Below are 20,025 nucleotides of genomic sequence, written 5' to 3'. Positions count from 1 at the left end.
ACGCCTAACAAATAAAGATCTTAGTCACCTTCAGCATTCATGAAGCAAAAACGAGTTACTTAAACACAGGTTTCAAATAGCAACCAAGCTCAGGAAAATTGAATCCAACAGAAGTGAGGTATAGGATGTCAAACTTCAGACTTAACTACAAAAGGGATCATTTAATCCCTGGGTATTAAAAAGAAAAAGAAAGTATGTTCAGTCTCTAGAGAACAGCATTTACTGCACCAAAAAAAAGTCTCCGTACACCAACTTTTAAAACAGAAGATTTTTTGTGATTTTAATTAAATCCTGAGAAAGGGTATCTTCTTCCACTTGCTAAGATGAAATATACTAAATTTACAGAAGAAATTTGTGGAATTGATGGTTACCTGCTTCAGGCCTTCATCAGTGAGTCTGTCTTGATTGCCCACATGCACTTTCTGAAGAAGAGGACACTGAGAGGCGACTGCAATGATAGAGGTGTCAGAAAGCTGTTTACACCTGTAGGCAGTATACCTTAGGAGCCCAGGACATTTAATTGCTAATATGCATACTCCTGTATCAGATACATTGCGACAATCAGAAATATTGATTTCAGTAATATTCTGGCTTCTTGATGCTATTTTTTCCAACAGCTCATCAGTGACCTGCAAAGAAAAAACAAATACTCACATATAACTTTTTCCATAAAGATCTTTAATGTCCCTAGGACAAAAATGGCTGTTTGTAAGATGCATTTCCATGAGCTACAGGGAGAATTAAATTATACCTTTACAAATACCACCTATGGCTGAATATTTTACTGTAATTGGTTTGTTTTGGGGGTGGGGTTGATGGCTTTGATAGAATATGGACAATTGGGGGAAAGCTAGTTCTGACAGATGACATAGACTGTAGCTAGATGGTTTTGTGATAAAGCTCACAGTGGGACAGGCAACAGCTAGACAAGTACAAAAAAATATGGGCAGCTGCAGGAATTTATGTTACCACAAAAAGAATGCCAAACAGCTGCCCAACTTGACAGAAGTTCTCAAGTATCAGACTAAGCTCCAGAGTTAGGAGGGTAACCACAGACCTACTCCTCTTTTCAGCCATGAATAGACTGTCTGTGATGTCCAGGTATTAGAAAGATAAGTTACTTGTTGGTAGAATTGCCTTATTAAGGCTTAAGGCTTGATGTGCTTCAATGACCTCAGTTCCTAGGGGAGATTAACAAAGCATGGGGAGAGTGATGTACTACTGATAGTGGACACAAAGAATGCAGAATTTACAGACCACAATGACATTTGGCAGAACTCCCTAGATAAGGAAGAAACTAACAAAGCCAACTCAGCAACTGGGCTGAATCAGCTCCAACTGGGTAAAAGGCAATTCTGGCAAGGGGAGATGGCAAACACCACAGACCACCAACCCCAGAAACACACCAACACAAGAGGAAGACTGAGTATGTGGACTAATTAGCCTAAGAACTGAGGGAATCATTTAACCAACAGAAGGTAGACTACTAACTAATAACAGCACTATGTAACTTGTAGCCAATGAACATTACTGCCTTTGTTTACTGAAATATATGTGACTTCATATTGATAATAATTTCTGTCCTATGACAAACGTGAGCTTTCATTCTATTATGTTTGGCACTGGTAGTAATGCTGTATGGAAATGCAGTGTTTCAATGTCTTAAAGCTTTTCTTTTTTTCATTTTAATATATTAGCAGGTATGCTTGATTAAACCAAAGTGAGGACTGTTGAGGAATACACTCAGTGCAGGTAGCTTGGGGTGCAGCTGCAGTGGAGCTCAGGCTGAGCTCTGCACAGCACAGCCAGAGGCAAAAGGCCATGAACTGGTGTGAATCCTTTGCAAAACAAAGGGCATAGAGACCTGTGACACAGCCAGGTGAGGACACTTAGAAATGCAGCAGGAGCCAAGGGCCCCCAGATGTACTCAGGCACAGACTGTGAGGGTATAAAAGCCCAGGAGGTTGGGGTTGCGGGTCCCTTCTCCTCCAGCTTCAGCTGTTATTCTGTTGCTGCCCAGTTATTACATTATCTTAAGGACCCAGAAGTCTGAGACTCTTCAGTGCGAAACCTGAAGTCGACCCAGTAAGGAAACTGGTCTGTGTGAGTGTGGTGTGTGCAGGGCATCCATCACCTCCCTGGGGCCACAAGTGCAGGGGGGCTTTGGTCCCAAGCGGGTGGTGCTAGAGTGGCTGACAGAGCAGCCTCCGGACACTCAGACAGCAAAGTTTCCTTAATACCTTTGTAAAAAACCATTCCATCCATTTTGCATCTATACCCATTGTAGTTAGCCAAAAGGACAATAATCTTAAAAGAAGACAATCATATAAAGGACCATTCGGAAATACTTATCCATCACTTGGCATAGATGAGATTTAGCTTTAACCAAAGATGGCAAGAGAGCAATACGAATGCCTTTCGGTTTTTATCTTATACAGCTGAGGAACAGTCTTTGCTGCAATCAATCTGTTTTTCACTCATAGCAAGTCAAATCTTTTTCCTTGCTCTTTCATCAGGCAGGTGTTAAGATGGAAAAGAACTGTACTGGTTTTGCCTGGGGTAGAAGTAATTTTCTTCACAGTGACTGGTATGGGACTGTGTTTTGGATTTGTGCTGGTTTTCATATTGCTGAACAGGGATTGCCTAGAGCCAAGGCTTTTTCTGCTTTTCACATGGCCATGCTGGCAAAGAGGGTGGGAGGGAACACAGGACAGGTGACCCTAATTGACCAAAGGGATATTCCAGACCATGTGGCATTGTGCTCAGTGTATAAAGTGAGGAGAAGAAGGAGGAAGGCGGGAACACTTCCAGTGATGGGGTTTGTCTTTCCACATCATCGTTCTGTGTGATAGGGTCCTGCTCTGCTGAGGATGGCTGAGCAACTGCCAGCTGACAGAAAGCAGTGAATTAATTCTTTGTCTTCCTTTTTTTGTGTATGTGTGTGTAACTTTTGCTTTCCCCATTAAACTGTCTTTAAACCCATGAATTTTGTAGCCTTTACTCTTCCAGTTCTCTCCCCAACCCTACTGGTGGGGGAGTGAGGAAGCAGCTGCCTGAGCCTTGACTGCTGGCTGGGGTTAACCCACAACAATGACAAATTGCAAAGAAAAAAAATCCTTCTTCAAATGCAACCCTCCAATTGTTATTTCTCTGTACCCTGTATTTTCATGAAACTCTCAAGGTACTATTTATAAACCCCTGCAAGTCACTACTCAACAAGAAACCTAAGGGCGGTGGCCAAACAATACTGGCATCCCTAAAGGTTTCCAAGGAGCAAAGTTACCCTGTACAATTTAAAGCTCAGCTCCTAGGGATCTCACTGAATTAAATCCACAAATATTTCATTCTAGGATCAGCTAAAGGCCTTAAAAAAAAATTAAAAATAAAGAAAATTTGTTATAACAAACAGAGCAAGCACCATGTATGTGACCATTCTTTCAACTACGGCATCCTCAGAAATGCTCGTGTTTGTCTTTGAATTAATAAGAGGTCTGATAGTTCCAGACTACCTGATGCAGAGTTGAGACAGGTAATCCACAACCCATTTCATAGAGCACTTGTGCTCACACTGTTTCACAACTGATTTCAGAAAAAATACACTATATTTAAAGGAACCAATCTAAGGGTCCAGACATTTTCAGCTAATAGCAGAAAAATCTGTGAAAGTACAGGTGTCACCAAGTTAGGTGTTTCTTTTGTTTACCCCTAGTCAAAAGTACAAGTTCCAAGAACAAATTCTTAGTCATCAAAACAATTATTCCACAATGGTATTTTCATACCTGCTGACGACTACTGAGATCCAGTTGCTTCCAAAACTGAAAATCTAAACAAAGGTCACGCCAATATTTACAGACTAATGACACTGAAAGGCAACGCTCATTCAGAGATAAGTTGGAAAATATCTGGAAAGAAAGCAAAAAAAAAAAAAAAATTGTCAGATGTAATCATATTTTAGAGACAAAAATATTTTATTACAAATGCATCTTGTAAAAGACAGAAAAGTATTAGCATGCAGTATAACACACAGATCTAGAACTTGCCTCCAGCTTGATTAGTCAGACAATAACAAAAAAACCTACATCCCACAAGAACTGACAGTATTAATAAGTCATATTAGCATAACCAACCATAGAATATATCCTACTTAAGTACTCATTTCGTAGACTAAGTTTCAAAATTGCTTCTGAGATGGCACACCTAAAGAATTACAAATGTTATTTGCAAGCCATTTAAAAAGTGCTTTCATTCCCATCCTGAAATGGATGGAAAAATCTTTCTTTTTATTTTTTAAACTAAACTGGTAAGAAGAGTCATAAAGGTATTAAAACATCAAGTCTTGTGGGAAGGGGGCATGGGATGGTAGAGCAGATTAGCAGAGTTAATCAGTGTCACAGAAGAGAACTTAAGCATAAAATTAGCCTTTTATACCCCAAGGTTTTGAGCACTATAGCAGCTGGCAAAAAAAAAAAAGAATAAACTGTAACTTTATAGCAAGCTCATAAATTGCTATAACATGTATTACATTAATCCCTGTCTTAAAAGTACAGTTGCTTATTAATAAATATAAAAAGGAGGTCTGTGAAGAGTTCACATGAAGGTACCCTGTCACCACAAATGAACTTAAATCTACACGTGATCCTATAATGAGAAAAGGCAGTAGTGGCATTATACCTACACAGGAGTACAGACTGCAAAACATTAAAAAGTCCTCCCACTGATCTGAGGACATCAAGTACTAAATAGAAGTACTATTGCCAATCTCAGGCAATTTTCTCAAGAAAATCTGAAAATATTGGAGAGTATCCATAGGAAAGCACTGAAGTCTAGAAAATATGAAAACATTCAAGGAAACTACTAGGACTGTTTAGCCAAGGAAAAGGCATGGCAAAGGGGAAAACACACATGCAAGAAAAAAGGAGTAATGAAGCATTGAACTATAATGGTAACTTAACAGAACTCTGGTCACTGGGTGGTCTTTGGAAGAGACTAGACAACGAACTGTCAAGAATAACAACCATAACTGTACCCTCTGTTCTAGGGGATGGCATATCCCAGCAGTTTTAAATACGTATATCCCTACAAGAACCCTTGATGAAGCAGAGCTCTAATATGCGGGGAGGAGGTCAAATTCATGACACTCTATAAATGCTTGCAAGATTTATCATTCCCCTCTTTTTCTAGCGATGAGAAACTTTCAATCTCTTATGCAAGACTCCTCAGTGTTGAAGGATTGTGCGTGAACCACATTTCCCCACTTGGCCATTACCAGAGTCAGTGTCTGCTTCTCATTAGGGAACCAGTTAAAGACAGCAGACAGAAGTGCAAACAAAACAACCAGTGCCTGCTTTCTTCTGCAGATCTTGTCTGTACTGGCGAGACCATGCACAGAACCAGGAGGTGGCTGCAATCAGCACTCAAAAAATACCATCGCCCTCAGTCAAGCAGAAAGAAAGCACTGAATAGTAAGTGGCAATCTGGCATCTGACATTTCTGCTGCAAAAGAGTAATTCTAAACATTAGAAAAGGCGATAGTCTGATGATGCTCAGTAATGCTAAGTTAATAAGAGCAGTAGGAAATTTGAGTTCCTGCTACTGGTATGAAACAGAAAACTGAATCTTCTAACAGTTCTAAAAACCTTAGAAGAGAACAAAGCAACATGATCCACATGATGTTTACAGACATTTGACTGACTCCAATTAATATTAACAAAGGATATCAAGGTTGGCATTACAAAATACTTCAATTAATCTTTACTCAAGTGGGAAATAAAGTATGTTTATTTGTAGAAATACCACCTTTACTTTGAGAAACAACAGCTTGCGGTTCTGAAGAACATAGTAAACATGAAATAGTAAAGACTGTTGCTAATACAGCTGCCACTGTTAAAATGAAAGCCCATAAATAATTTTTGTATTTTATTTTGTTTATACTGGGTTGGCATGGCAAGGTTTTGAGAGTAGGGGGGCTACAAAGGCAGTTTCTTTGAGAAGCTGCTAGAACGTTCCCTCACATCTTACAGAGCCAGTGTCAACCGGCTCCCAAGATGGACCTATGCTGGTCAAGGCTGAGTCTGTGGGTGATGGCATTCGCACCTCTGGGATAATGCAAGAAGGAAAAAAAAAGAATTCATCGAGCAAGTTGCAACCAGAGATGACAGAGTGAGAACATGGGATAAAGAAGGAGCAGCAGAAACAAGGTATGATGAACTGACTGTAACCCCTGTTCTGGTCCTCCTGAATGGCTGGGGGAAGGAGGTAGAGAATTGCGAATGAAGTTAGGCCAGGGAAGGAGGGAAGGGTTAGGAAAGATGTAGGTTTTGCTTTTCATTATACTGTTCTGATTTGATTGGTAATAAAGTCAACCAATTTTCCCATGGGCCTGTTTTGCCCATGACAGTAATCACTGAGTGATCTCTCCCTGTCGTGAACCTTTCCTCATGTTTTCTCTCACCAGTCAAGAAGGGGAGTGCCAGGGCTTTGGAAGGGAACCTGGTGTCCAGCCAGGATCAACCCAGCACACTACCATCCCAACAAAAGCTGAAAGCCCTCACAAATCACAGACCTACTGCTAACCTGTTACTCCCGCATGAAACAGCTGTAGCAACCACAAACCAAAAAAGAAACAAGTTTGATTCAGTACTTGACACAAACAGTACTGCAGCATAGAAAATACTCTGAAAAATGTCCAACAGCATTTGTAGCCATGTTTTAGTCCATGCTGTACTCAAGACTAGAAGCAGAGACAATTAAGAAGTACAGGTGCTGCAAACTGACTTCTTACAAAACAATGAATGAGGCCACCAGGACAAGAAGTGATACCAAGTCTTTGCAGAAGTCCCAGCACACACAGGAGTAACCCTGTAAGCTACACAAGCGGTAGTGTTCAAAAACAAGGCCTTGCCAGTTTTATTGTCTGTAGTAGCTGTAAAAGTTCCAGCTATAAAAGGATGCTGAATAATGCCATGTAAAACATCAGCTTCTCTTCAGAGCTCGCAATTGTTAAAAGATGACGTATTGAATTACACTAAATGGAACTTAGTAGCAAGGACTATACTATTCCAGGTGGTGGCACATCACCCTTACATTAAGGGATTAGCCTCATTACTGGTTAAAATACTACACTAATGCATAAAATGCTTTGACTCACTTTGATGACTTCAGCACCCTTTAATTCAGTATTATTCTCTAGATATATACTGATATTGTGGCAGCTTAATTTTCCTGACTTAAATTTTCTAATTCCCAAGGATGTATAAACACAGCTGGAAGCTAAAACCGTTCCTACCCACAAGGCTGTTCATTTAACTCCCGCTTATGACAGATAACTTGGACGGCAATGGTTCTACTAGTTAGCACATTTAATTCCTGGAAGTTGTACTCAAACATGTACACTTTCATATCCACCATTCAATTTGTTCCCCCTCAACTCTGCCTAATCCCCCTTCCAAACACCAGAATATCCTTTGGCACTGTAAAGGAAAAAAAAAAAAGTCTAATAGCTTTCTCTAGAACCATTTTACATTTCTTTTTTCCCTCTGTTGGCAAAAGGCAGGGGAAGAGGTAGCAGAGTTCTGGAAAACTCACTCACTCACTCTCTCTCATCTTGCCCTCTTCCAGCTCAAATTCCTAATGCAGATGTCAGTTCCTCCTGCTCCACCTTTCATGTCATTGTTAAGATCAATGTGTTTCTCTTTCCCTTCAATGGATGCAAGAGACTCTCTGAGCCTTCAGGCAACATCCCATTCAAGGATACCCAATCTTCCCCACTGACAGCCTTACCATACCTTCCAGACACAGTAAATTCTTTAACAACAAGCTCTTGCTTTGAAATAAAACTGTTCACACAAACTCACTGAAGACCAGCAATGCCTTCCTTGCCTCAGTCTTTAACAGCAAGACTGGTTGCTCTCCATGTACCCAGCCCACTGAACTGGAAGACAGGGAGAGGGAGCAGAATGAAGTCCCCCCCATAATCCACAGGGGAACGGTCAGTGACCTGCTACATCACTTAAGACACACACAAGTCTACTGGACCAAACGGGATCCATGGGCCCTGAAGGAGCTGGTGGAAGTGCTCACCAAGCTGCTTTCAATTATTAACAAACAGTCCTGGCTGCTAACGGGGGCATTTCTGGTTGACTGGATGCTGACAAATGTGATGCTCATCTACAAGAAAGGCTTGAAGGAGGATCCAGGGAACCACAGGGCTGTCAGTGGTCCTGCATAAGGGTATGGAGCAGATCATTTCAAGTGTCATTATGTGGCACTTGCAGGACAACCAGGAGTCAGGCCCAGTGAGCAGTGGTTTGTGAAAGGCAAGTCCTGCTTGACCAACCTGGTCTCCTCCCATGACCAGGTGACCTGCTTGGTGTAATGAGTGAAAGGCTACGAATTTTGTCTGCCTGGAATTCAGTAAAGTCTTTGACACAGTTTGCTTTGACACAGAACTCTCCTGGAGAAACTGTCTGCTCACAGCTTGCATGGGTGCACTGTTTACTGGGTAAAAAATTTTCCTGGACAGCCAGGCCCAGGGAGTGCTGGTGAATGGAGTTACACCCAGTTGGCCACCAGAAATAGTGCGGGAGCAGGACCAGGGCAGTGACCATTCCCCTGTGCCGGGCACTGGTGAAGCCACACCTCAATCCTGTGGTCAGTTTTGAGTCCTTCACTACCAGAAAAATCCTGAGGTACTGGTGTGTGTCCAGAGAAGTGCACTGGAGCTGGGGCAGGGTCTGGAGCACAAGTCTGATGGGGAGAGGCTGAGGGAACTGGGGGTGTTCAGCCTGGAGAAAAGGAGGCCCAGGGGGGACCTTATCTCTACAACTGCCTATAACAAGGGTGTAGCCATGTGAGTGTTGGGGTCTTCTCCCAGGCAAAAAGTGACAGGACAATAAGAAATGGCCTCAAGTTGAGGCAGGGGAGGTTTACTTTAGACATTAGGAAAAATTTCTTCACTGAAAGGGCTATCCAGCACTGGAACACGCTGCTCAAGGCAGCCATGGAGTCACCATCCCTGAAGGTATTTAAAAGACACACAGATGTGGCACTTAAGGGCATGGACTATTGGTGGACTTGGCAGTACCAGGTTAAAGGTTGGATTTAATGATCTTAGGAGATGTTTTCCAACCTAACTGATCCTACGTCAGAAAGAAAATACAAAAATGCAATGCCCAGGACAGCAAAAGTCAACTAACAGATATAGGTAGTTTTCAGTCAAATCACGTTCAATCTACTGAACTCAATTCAAACAGCCTACTTTTATGTTGGCTAATTCCACAGTACCCCACCCGAGTCAATCTACCATTCTGAATCAGGTGATGTTCAATTGATTTTAATTCAGCTAAACTAAGTCCTTGCATAGCACAATTCCAACCACCAAAAAACAGTGCCTGACCAAGTTTTGGTGTTTTCTTCAACTTTCTAGATATTTTGTAAGACCATGGATGAGAAAGGAAGAAAGCAAATGCTGATTAATATTAGTGAAATGTCCAACCAGAAAAATGAGAAATAAAGTTATTCTGTGCAATTCTCTCCTTTACCACCAAGTCCCTGCGTAATGGGCTTCAGACATTACACTCAACACTTCCCCACTGTTTCTACATATGCTAGATAGTTCAACCTGCATGTTAAAAAAAGACTGCTTTAAATATCTGTGCTAAATGTTAGTATTTCAGCAGGAACAGAGGAGGAAAAAAACAGCAAAACAAACAAAAACCACCACAAAACATCCTATAAATACCTTTTTTTAAAAGACTAAAGATCCGCTTTAAAATATCACAAATCCATGTATTAAGTTTATTTAGTGTGTCTTTAAATATTTGGCAATTTTGGCTTTAAATCAAGTTCCTCAAAGTGAATCAAGTGAAGAAGATAACTGCACTTTTAATCAAAGGAAATAATGAAAAGTCAACCACATCCATGAAAGTTACTATGAAAAAAAGCTTGGTAGGAGAAAACTGTGTATGTGGTTGCTATCACAGTATCCTCAACATGAGGTTTTCTAAAAAGTAACTCACATCACCCAAATCAAATGTAAAGTAAACATAAGCATAATTCTAGAAATAATTTTAACCTATCAAAAGACAACCTTAATTTAAAAAAAATATTTTTAAAAACCATAATCAAGGAGTTAGAATTAATTTGCACAAATTTATTGCACAGAGTAAAGAAACTTTTGCCTCAGCAAAGGATGCAAGAAAATTCAGTTGATTGCTAATACCAGTCTTTAAAAAGATACTGCTAACTTTAAGAACAAGGTATACCTCTATGAACATGAACAAAATACAGGCCCCATGGCAGAAGAGACTGTAAAAGGTGAATCTATGCATCTCCTATTTCTGTCCATCATTTTCATTTGAAAGAAATTGTTTCATTTCTGTGACTGAAGCTCTCCTCTATCAATAAAAAACTTTTGTATTCAAGAACAGGTATCTATAAAATTGGTTTTATTTCACTGTATTAGGAAGATTCATTTGAAACCAAAAAGCTTATGGAATTAACAACAGAAGAACAATAAAATGTACACTCAAACATTTAATGGTGCCTAAGTTGAGACACTCATTCTTGGAAAACTGCTCATTCGTTTCATCAACTTTTTTAGCAACTAATTAAAATTTTGTTAACAAAAATATTTCTCCAGTACCATTTGACAAAAAGAACATGCTTAGTGTGTGAGATTTTACTATGACCCGTAAAATACAGTATTTGCTAATTGCAGGCATAGAGCAGTTAAGCTACCAGGAGGGTTATGTTTATTAAAGGCTGCTTCATTCTATTCAGAAAACTCAAAAATCATACATAAGAGAGGAGGAAGGAAGAAAAGACAAGTATCTGCTTTGTTTTCAAGAGATTTCTTCACTTTGCCCACATAACTTGAAAAGAACAAGGGAAATATGAATGATTCTGAGTTTATGAAAGAGATGTGAGCACTGAACACACACACCTCTGAAAGGAGCCTCAGTACCCTCATGAAGGAAATCAAGTTAGAAGTGCTCTTGTGATTAAGAAAATTGTGCCAGCCAGGAAAAGCAATGGTGTGATTTCAATCACAGCCAGGATTCTCTTGGCGAGTTGCCATTCACAGCAACAGTTTACCAGTCCCCTACTCTCAGTCACCTTAATTTTTGCACTGGATTTAGTGACTGTACTTAGAGAATGTCTTTTCAGGCAGCTGATCCTAAGGAAAAGTTTTGACGCGTTAGATTGGTGTCAGATTAGCCAGATGAATTTACTCACCCTGCAATCGCATGATCACTCTACAGAGCACAAAGGCAGTGGCACGAATATGCAGCCAGAGGTTACAAAAGGAGCCAGACACTGCCCTTACCAGCCACTTACTCACAGGTTGCCTTAGCTGCAAGGCAAAACACAACTTCAGCTTCTGTCTGTATGAAATGACTGTCTTCCTAATGGAGGGGAAGAGTCCTGGCCAATAAGCAGAGTACCTTTATTTGCAGGAGCTCACAACGTTTTTACTCCCAGAAACCCAACTGTTCTCACTAAAAGACACCAGGTAGTGCTTCTGAGTCACCATGCCAGTTTAAAAGCAGAGGGAGACATTAAAACAAAGCAAAATCTGTGAAAGATCAAACATGGGTCAGGCAACCTGAACAAAGGAAACAAATAAATGAACAGGGAACAGAAGCAGAAGTTACATTCAATTTACTTTACATTCCAACACAGCACAACTTGTAAACTGTTAGTTTTCTCCATGCAATAACACATGGTTTTGGAGATGCAGAACCAGCCAAGACAACACCTAAACAACATTAGGGAAACTTTCACTGCCTGTGAATGCTAAGGGCTCTATCCCTGTCAGAAAAAGCAGAAATTTCATTCCAAGACATTTCTCCTCCATCACATAGCTCATTCTGTGATGTTAAAACCTGCATGCTTACACAAAAGCCACCTTTTCAAGCACACCTCTGCAAAGCAAAACAATTGTTTTTATAATTCTACAACAAATCATAAAATTTATTTTAGAAATTTATCATTGAAAAAATGAGCATATACTGTCTTCTTTTTAGTTACTAGTCTACTGGCACACCTTCCCTTCACAACTGTGCCCCTCAACTGCATTCCAGCGGTTCAGTAACAGCACAGTGAATCTCAGACTGGTTCATTCCCCTGCTAGAATCACAGGGTGACAGTAACCTTCATAGAAAAACAAAAAGCCAAAAAACCCAAAAGAAATCCATAACAAATACATTGCTGTGTTGATTATTGCTAAAAAAAAAAGGAGTTCAGGCAAATTAATAGTGGAGTTACAGGACATTTTACTTCCTAGCTTCAGCCACAAAGGTTCAAAACCTGTTCCATGTCTCTTAGTGCTATATTTAAAATATAGTTTGAGTTGAGCAGACTCAACACAAACTTTAGGCAGGATAATCTGTTCAGAACACCAGCATAAGTAGGAAGGAAAGCTAGTATTACGAAAGTGACTCCATGAACTTGCGGATAAAGTCCAATACAAATGACGTATTTTGACACCTCTGCCTCCTGACTAGGCAAAAAAAAAAAAAAAAATAGCACTCAAAACTCAGAGGACAAAATTAAAGGTCTAGTTCTAGTCTATCCAACCCATTTCCTATCACTCAGATTATTTTAAATTCAGAGCTAGCAGTACAATGACTACAGCAATGCATTTTGTATCAATCAACATTATCATAAAAAAGCTTGTTAAATTATCATGGCAACAAAAGAAAACCTGTAAGTTATCGTTACAAGGGAAGAATGAAAAAAATAAGTAAAAAGCACTGACTAAAGATACAAGGAAAGGAGTCAATAGTCTTTCAAATAATAGTAGCAATATATATGAAAACCCTACATTAAATAAAATACACACACACTTCTCTTCCCTTTAGAGTGGATTAGCCCTAAGCCAAAACTGACAGGATCTCTGCTCCAGGTACGTGCTCATGCTTTATAAAAATAAGATCAGCAAACTGAGAAAGAGGACCTCAAAAAGAAGACATCATCTATTCTAGACCCTTTTGTTTTGAAGCAAGTTCGAGCACACCCCAACCATTCCTGATAAGGCCATTCCCCTTGATGTTTAAAAAAGAATCAGTAAATAGAAATCCCAACTTGTCACATAACCTAAGAAACAGGAAACCACTTTTGCCAAGAGTTGGAAAATGATACAGTGTAAGAACATTTAAGTATCTCACCCAAATTAAGGTTATTATTTCCTTCTATTCGACAAGGGACAGGAACACAGTTGAACTTCCTATCAATTTTCTCTTAACTGAAGATTGCATCTCAGTCTTTTATCTAAACAAGTGTCATTCAATTTGACCAGAATCTTCCAACTACTGTAACAGGCCATGTTTTTGATGACCTCTGGCTCTCCTCTGATGCCCCTCACATTTGTGTGTGGGTTTTATAGGGAGATCCCAGTGCCCACAGCCTAATGCAGTACTCTAGCAGAGGCTTTAAAGCACCAAGCACAGGAGAGAATTTCCTTTCTGCATTTTACATGCACAACTCCTGTTAATACACTTCAAAAGGAAATCTGAAGTGTTTGAACTGGCTTTCTCTCGTAAGGTCACAGTCTGCAGACCATTTTACACCTTTTTTGATTAAACAGCAGCACTGCAAAGAGGTAATAGGTAAAACAGGAAGATTTATTTATTTTTCTATTTTATTTATGCTTTCCAGGACCAAATAGCAGTGTTTTATACATATAGCACAAAGTTTTCAGAACTTAGTCATATGTCATGGAAGATTTTGTAATTTTCTGTACTGCATGTAATTTTTCAGAACTTAGTCATATGTCATGGAAGATTTTGTAATTTTCTGTACTGCATGCTTAGAAACAGGTCCCTGTTTGTTGGGGTTTTTTTTTCATTCACACATGTCTAGGACACAGTCAAGCTATTTACAGCTGACTGATCTGTAATTCCTTAATTCCCCTGGAGTTTTAAAGATAATGGCTTCAAATTACCCTTTAGTAAAAGGTGATCGCCCTCCTCTACCAAGACTAAAGATGCCATTTTGCCCACTGTGTAACATTGTTTTCTCATACATATTTCAGCAGCCAAATGAAAAGCAAAACTCAAAAGCTTGACTATGGAACCACAATTCTTTTATCACTTCATATTGACCACGATACGTCTTCAACAGCCAGGAAAACAGGATCAACTGGCACACTGCACCATGAACCTCCCAAACCACTACAGCCCATCTAATGATCTGCAGGCCAGTTTCTGTCTGACAAACCCCACCTTCCACCAAACCCGTAGCTTACAGGAGACGGAACCACTGCAAACAGCAAAACAGCACCTCAGCAGACAAAGTGGCCAGTGGCTTAAGGAGTCCCTGACGTATTTCTTTGGGCTTGTCTTGAGGCCACCTACACTCCTGACAGCTGCTCCTGTACCAGCACCACAGCATCAGGAGGTCACAGATGTGGGAATCAAGAAAAAAAACAGCAGGATCTGTCTGCTGATGCTTCCCAGGATGGAATCTCTTGTCCTTGTATTAAGGTTTGTGTCTCCTTTACCTACTGTGAAAAGCTCAGTAAAGATTTTCGGTATATTTGTCTCCCACCCTTTCATAATAAAGTGACACCTTTGGAGAAAGGATTATATTTAGGATATTCTATCTGTATCAAAACCCATCATAAGAAGACACTTCTAAATCTGTTGACAGGATGCCTGGTTAGAAATCTGAAGTTAAAAGTTCCATAACAGAGTAGTATACTTTGGAAGCAGCCAAAAAACCCCAAACAATGGAAGTTAGGAGAGACAGACATACAGATAAAGATACACATATCTTGTGTATGCGTGTATATATATATATATATACACATATATATAAAATCTCAAAAAACCAAAAACCACAAACCCAACTCGTTAGGACAGCTAAGGATTGAAGGGCAAATTTGGGGGTGAATAGGTTGGCTCCTACCACAATGCTGGAAATAATGGCCTATTTCTTCAAAGACATTGCAGAAGGAACTAGACTACAGGGCAATTATAAAGACAAAAATCACTGGGGAAGGTAGATGTCTGTCCTGATTTCAGCTAGGATAGAATTCTTCTCAGTCACTGGTACAGTGCTTTGTAGGTGGTACAAAACAAATGTATTGTGCATCACTTGGATCTCTCTTTCTTGCTCCCTTTTTTATACAAACATTGTTAGTAGCATACTTTATTTCTTTTCAGTTATTAAACTGTTCTTATCACAACCCACAAGATATACTTTTTTCCCCTCAGTTCTCCTCCCCACCAGTCTGCAGATGCGGTGAGTGAGTGGCTGCCTATCTAATTTCCAGCTGGGGTTAAAACAAAATACCTAGTTTGCAAAAAAAACCCAACCAAACAAAAGAACCCCACAAACTTGAAAGTAGAGGTAAGAATGAAATACTGTGTCTATATAAAATAGAGAAGAGATTAAACAACATTTAAACTAGTCCACAGGTGAAATGGACATGACATCTTTCATTATCAAAGTTATGGTGATGCCTTAGGTTTCAGCTTTTATATATTTTAGATCCTGTACTGACTAGTATGTAACTCTGAAACTTTGTATAGCCTGTTAGCTACTGTTCTCACATTTTGGTTAGATGTAACAAACCCTTTCTGGGCCTGAAGTCAAGGACATCTTGCTGTGAAATATGTAAACTGAGCCTCTGGACAGGGGGAGCAAACTTGGGGTAATTACATAATTACTTGAAATTATAATTGGAGCATTAACCCTGATATGCAAACGGACCAAACTTATAAAAGTGTGAAAAACCCGTGACGCAGGGTCCATCTTGGGTGGAGCACCTCGGAGGCTTTTGATTCCCAAGGCATACCTTTGAAGGCCCTTCAAATACCTGCTTTTATTCTCTTAATCTTGTGTGGCCTCTCTGTTCAGGTAGCCACTTCAAGGCATCAATGGCAGAGTTAGAGATTGGGTTTTTTTTGAAAAAGTGAAACTGAGTACTAAACATAACCACAGAAAAGTACTTATACCATTGATCAAAAAATATTTCACTTATGCTAATCGAATAAGTTCAGTTTCAAATCCTAAAACCAAGTGTCAAAGAAAAATGTTATCTTCCAGTAACAGTGGCAAACAAATGTATTCCCTTCTAGAAGAACTACAAGACAGTTTCAATTCTGCAATCACAGATGAGATTAATTCACATGATAGTTCATGAGTTTTCATTTGCCTAGAATTATATTTCATAGATGCTCTATGCAAATTATCATTACTAAAACACTCTTAAGTATCAAAAAAAAAAAACAAGCAACAACAAAAAAAACCTCAAACCAACCAAACCTCCCACAGAATTAGCGTTATGTGCAAGACAGATAGATAAGTAGGTTGTTACTGTTTGAGAACAAAAGAGTAAAGGAAGTATTTTCTACGTTGGATGTACAACTAGAAAATATGAACACCAAGAGTTGTATCTCACACTCCTCCATTACTATGTCCTGCTTTAAGTTCTGCCATCTGACCTCTGAGAAAGTCCTGCAATCCCGAAAACTTATTCCCCAAAATTTATAGGCACACTCATGTCAGACTATGGAAAACATCACCAGCTCAGTTCCAGCTACACTCCTCTTTTTAGCTAATGTTTAGCTGAAGGAAGTCAGCACAGTGGTCAAGAGAGTAGATTAAAAATGGAAAGTAGTTCCAAAAGAGAACAGTATTAAAGGAACAGAAAGACAGCAGAAGGGACAGGAAAGGTGAGACTATTCCTTGGATATACAGTGTAAGAAGTTATGAAAGCATGTAATTCAAGAAGGCTGCAAATATTGTGGAACTACTAGGACCAAAACTGATCCACAATACACAGCAATAGAATCTGTTTAATAATCAACACTGAAAACTTGTCTGTGTAGCTCCAACACCCACGGAAGCACTAAATACAGTGACAGGCCCCCTTGGCGAGTATTACACCAGTGATGGAAGTAAAAGTCAACTTGTGAAGGGCACCTTACGAAGTTAACGGGTACAGTCAAAACATTTACGAGGACAGCTTCTGGAGCTGATTTGTGTGTCTGCACCTCCAGGTAATGGCTCACAACGCCGTTTACAACAACAAACAAATGCGATCGGGGAACAGGACACAGACAAGACCCAACAACACCCCCACAACCCTATCTATCTCCACGAAGCCCGGCACTGAGACCGCTCCGGACCGAGCCGGCCTCCTCCGGCTCCCCCCCCTGCACCGAGTCCGCCCGGCGACACCGGCCTGGCACAGTCCCTTCCCATCCCCAGAGAGAGGGCTGGCCCGTCCATCCCCCCACCCCGACCCACCTTGAGGAGGATGGAGGGCGGTAGCTGGTTGATGTCCGGGGTGGGCGGCGGCGGCAGCTCCCGGCAACTGTCGCCGGGGTACTCCAGCGGCTCTTCGCAGCCCGCCTCGCCGCCCCGCTCCTTCTCCTCCTCCCGGCCCTGCTCCTTCTCCTCCTCGGGTGCGGGAGGCGGCGGCGAGGCGGGCTGGCCCCCGCCGCTCTGCCCGGCGGTGCCCCCACCGCTCTCCCCCGCGGCGCCGGGCAGGGCGAGCAGCTGCGGCTCCGCCGGGCACTGGCAGGCACCGGGCTCGGGCTCGGGCTCGGCGGCGGCGCAGCGCGGCTGCTTGCAGGGCGGGCAGGCGGGCAGCCCGGCCCCCTTGCGCTTGCACACCATCTCGGAGGAGACCTCGCCGGGCGGCCCCAGGAGGCCCCGCACCGGCGAGGGCAGCAGGCCGGAGAGGAAGAGGCGTTGGCAGCGGCCCGGCGGCTCCCAGGCGGCGGGCGCCAGGCGCAGGAGGCGGCGGGCGACGCGCTGCTCCGCGACGCTCAGCGACACGTAGGGCGGCGGCAGCAGTGGGTCTCCGGCGGGCAGCGGCTGCTCCGGGGCGGGAGGGCTGGCGCCGTGCACGATGAAGCAGAGCATGCAGGGCCCGCGCAGGAAGCAGCTCCGGCTGCGCGGCGGCACCTTCCCCCGCGGGCGGCGGCCGTCCCGGCTCAGGCTCCTTGCCTCCTTCGAGAGCAGGTGGCCCATATAGGAGGGGAGGCGGCGGCAGCGGAAGGGCGGGTGTCACCTGCGGGAGGCGGCGCCGGGAGCTGACATGCTGCCGGCGGGCCGGGGCAGGAGGTGGCGGCGGCGGGGCTGGTTCCGGGACGCCGGGAGGGAGGGAGGGAGAAGCTTCCGCTACCGCTACCGCCGGCCTGACCTCCCCCGGGGAGCGGGGGCGGCGCTCCGCGGGCCGGCGCTGCTGCCGCCAGCGGCCGCGCTGGGGCGGGAGGAGGCTCCGCCGCGGGTGCGTGAGGGTGGGTGCGTGCCGTGTGTCCCTGTGCGTCACTTCAGTGCACTCACTGTGTAAATGCGGGTCGACAAACTGCATACGGCACATACGCGTGTCATATATGCGTGTATGCATTATCATGGAATCGTTAAGGTTGGAAGGGACCTCTGGAGATCATCTCGTCCAACACCCTGCCAAGGCAGGGTCAGCTGGAGCAGGTAGCACAGGAACATACCCAGGTGGGCTTGGAATTTCCTCAGAGAAGAAGACGCCACGGCCTGCCTTGTCTATTGCTCTGCCACCCTCAACGTGACGTTCTTGTTGAGGTGGAACTTCTTGTGTTTTAATTTATGGTCGTTGCCCCCTGTCCTGTCACTGGGCACCACTGAAAAGAGTCTGGGACCATACTGTTGGCACCAGCCTTGGAGATATTTATACACATTACTGAGAATTCATTTCACTCTTCTCTAAACTAAACGGGCCCAGCTCGTGCAGTCTCTCCTTACAAGAGAGATGCTCCCTACCCATCATCATCTTTGTAGCCTCCTCTGGACCCCCTCCCTTAGCTCATTGCCTTATATATGTATACATAAGATGTATAAAATACATGCATATTTTTGAGTAACTGAAATAAAAGGTTTTTTGGGTCACTCCTTGTAAGGAAATATGAGAGGACCCCTGCCCACTGGTCTCTACAGCAGGACAGTAGCTGAGGTTTTGTAGTGGCAAAGCAACACAAGCTGAGAGACCACCAAGAGCAGTCTTCCAAGTTTTCCTCTGTCAATGCCTTCTTCCCACCAACACTCTCCATAAAATAATGGTTTTCTGCTGTTCTAATTCATTGTACACCCAGAACCAGGGCTCATAGGGGACCTCCAACTCCCTATGCCATCCTGGAGACACTCACCTCTAACTGGAGTGTATTGAACCTCTGTGTAGGTGCCCAGGTGTGTAAATCCTTGCTGGAGGCTGCACTGTTTTAGTTAAGACTCTGCTTAGTGCCTAGCAAAAATGATTTGTTTCAGCATTCAATTCTAAACTGTTGACTTAGCTGTATAGACTTAGATATATAGTTTAAATATACGTGCAATTTTGTCTTTAGTAAAAGGTGTTTGGGGAAGGAGAAGGCAAGTTATAGCTAGAGTATATATGGTGCAGTAATAATATTAAATAACAAAGGGCACAACAAGAAATGTACAGTATTTTATATTGTGCATCACATCTTTTGGCCTTTTGCCAAGGGACGAGCTATGTTAGAATTAAAATACCCATGCTGCTATTATTTTTGTCTGTTGCCTCTGTTATTAGTCTTCAGCAGCTCTGTAAAAATGTGTTTCCTATGAGAAAAGTACTAAATATACCTTTGGATAAAAGTAGAGCAATATAATATTTTGTTTGGATTTGTAACTCAATGAGATTCATCAATACAAACCACAGCAAAGTTTTGCAAAAAAATTGGCAAGGCCTTTTCTGCTCTGTTGGGAGAATGGGTTGAAAAGCAGAAGACAGCTGGAAGTAGCTCTTGATGAGACTGTGTGAACAGCCAGTCATCCTCTTACATGGACTGAGCTTAACATTGCCTGCTCTGCACTTGTGTAGCCCAGGTGTTGCTTCAGGGCTCCTCCAGTTAGCAAGGTAATGGACATGAATTCGCTCTTTGTGCCTTAGCCATAGGTTTGTGGTGCCCCAGCTGCCTGCCAGTGGCGGGTCACACAGACTGCAAAATTTTATGTCAGTAAGGAAAAACAAAGACAACATGAAAAGAAGATGGAAGTCCAAGTCAAATCTTCAAA

The 20,025-nt window shown here is 42.3% G+C and overlaps 1 protein-coding gene across 3 annotated transcripts in view; it reads right to left on the bottom strand.

The window, feature by feature from the left end:
- The window catches only part of FBXL17 (F-box and leucine rich repeat protein 17), a 274,412-nt gene extending 256,311 nt beyond the window's left edge, over positions 1-18,101 (bottom strand). For all 3 annotated transcript variants that reach the window (XM_069002618.1, XM_069002620.1, XM_069002619.1), the window contains exons 1-3: positions 17,260-18,101; positions 3,780-3,902; positions 372-629 (exon numbers count right to left, since the gene is read on the bottom strand). In XM_069002618.1, coding sequence (XP_068858719.1) covers positions 372-629; positions 3,780-3,902; positions 17,260-17,988 — 1,110 coding nt within the window. In that variant the 5' untranslated portion in view covers positions 17,989-18,101. The remainder of the gene's footprint in view (positions 1-371; positions 630-3,779; positions 3,903-17,259) is intronic.
- Positions 18,102-20,025: the final 1,924 nt, after the last annotated feature.

The sequence above is a fragment of the Aphelocoma coerulescens genome (genome assembly GCF_041296385.1).
Source record: "Aphelocoma coerulescens isolate FSJ_1873_10779 chromosome Z unlocalized genomic scaffold, UR_Acoe_1.0 ChrZ_unloc_scaf_1, whole genome shotgun sequence".
Classification (NCBI taxonomy): Eukaryota; Metazoa; Chordata; class Aves; order Passeriformes; family Corvidae; genus Aphelocoma; species Aphelocoma coerulescens.
The sequence above is the reverse complement of the archived record's forward strand: the minus strand, read 5'-3'. Positions and strand labels throughout refer to the sequence as shown.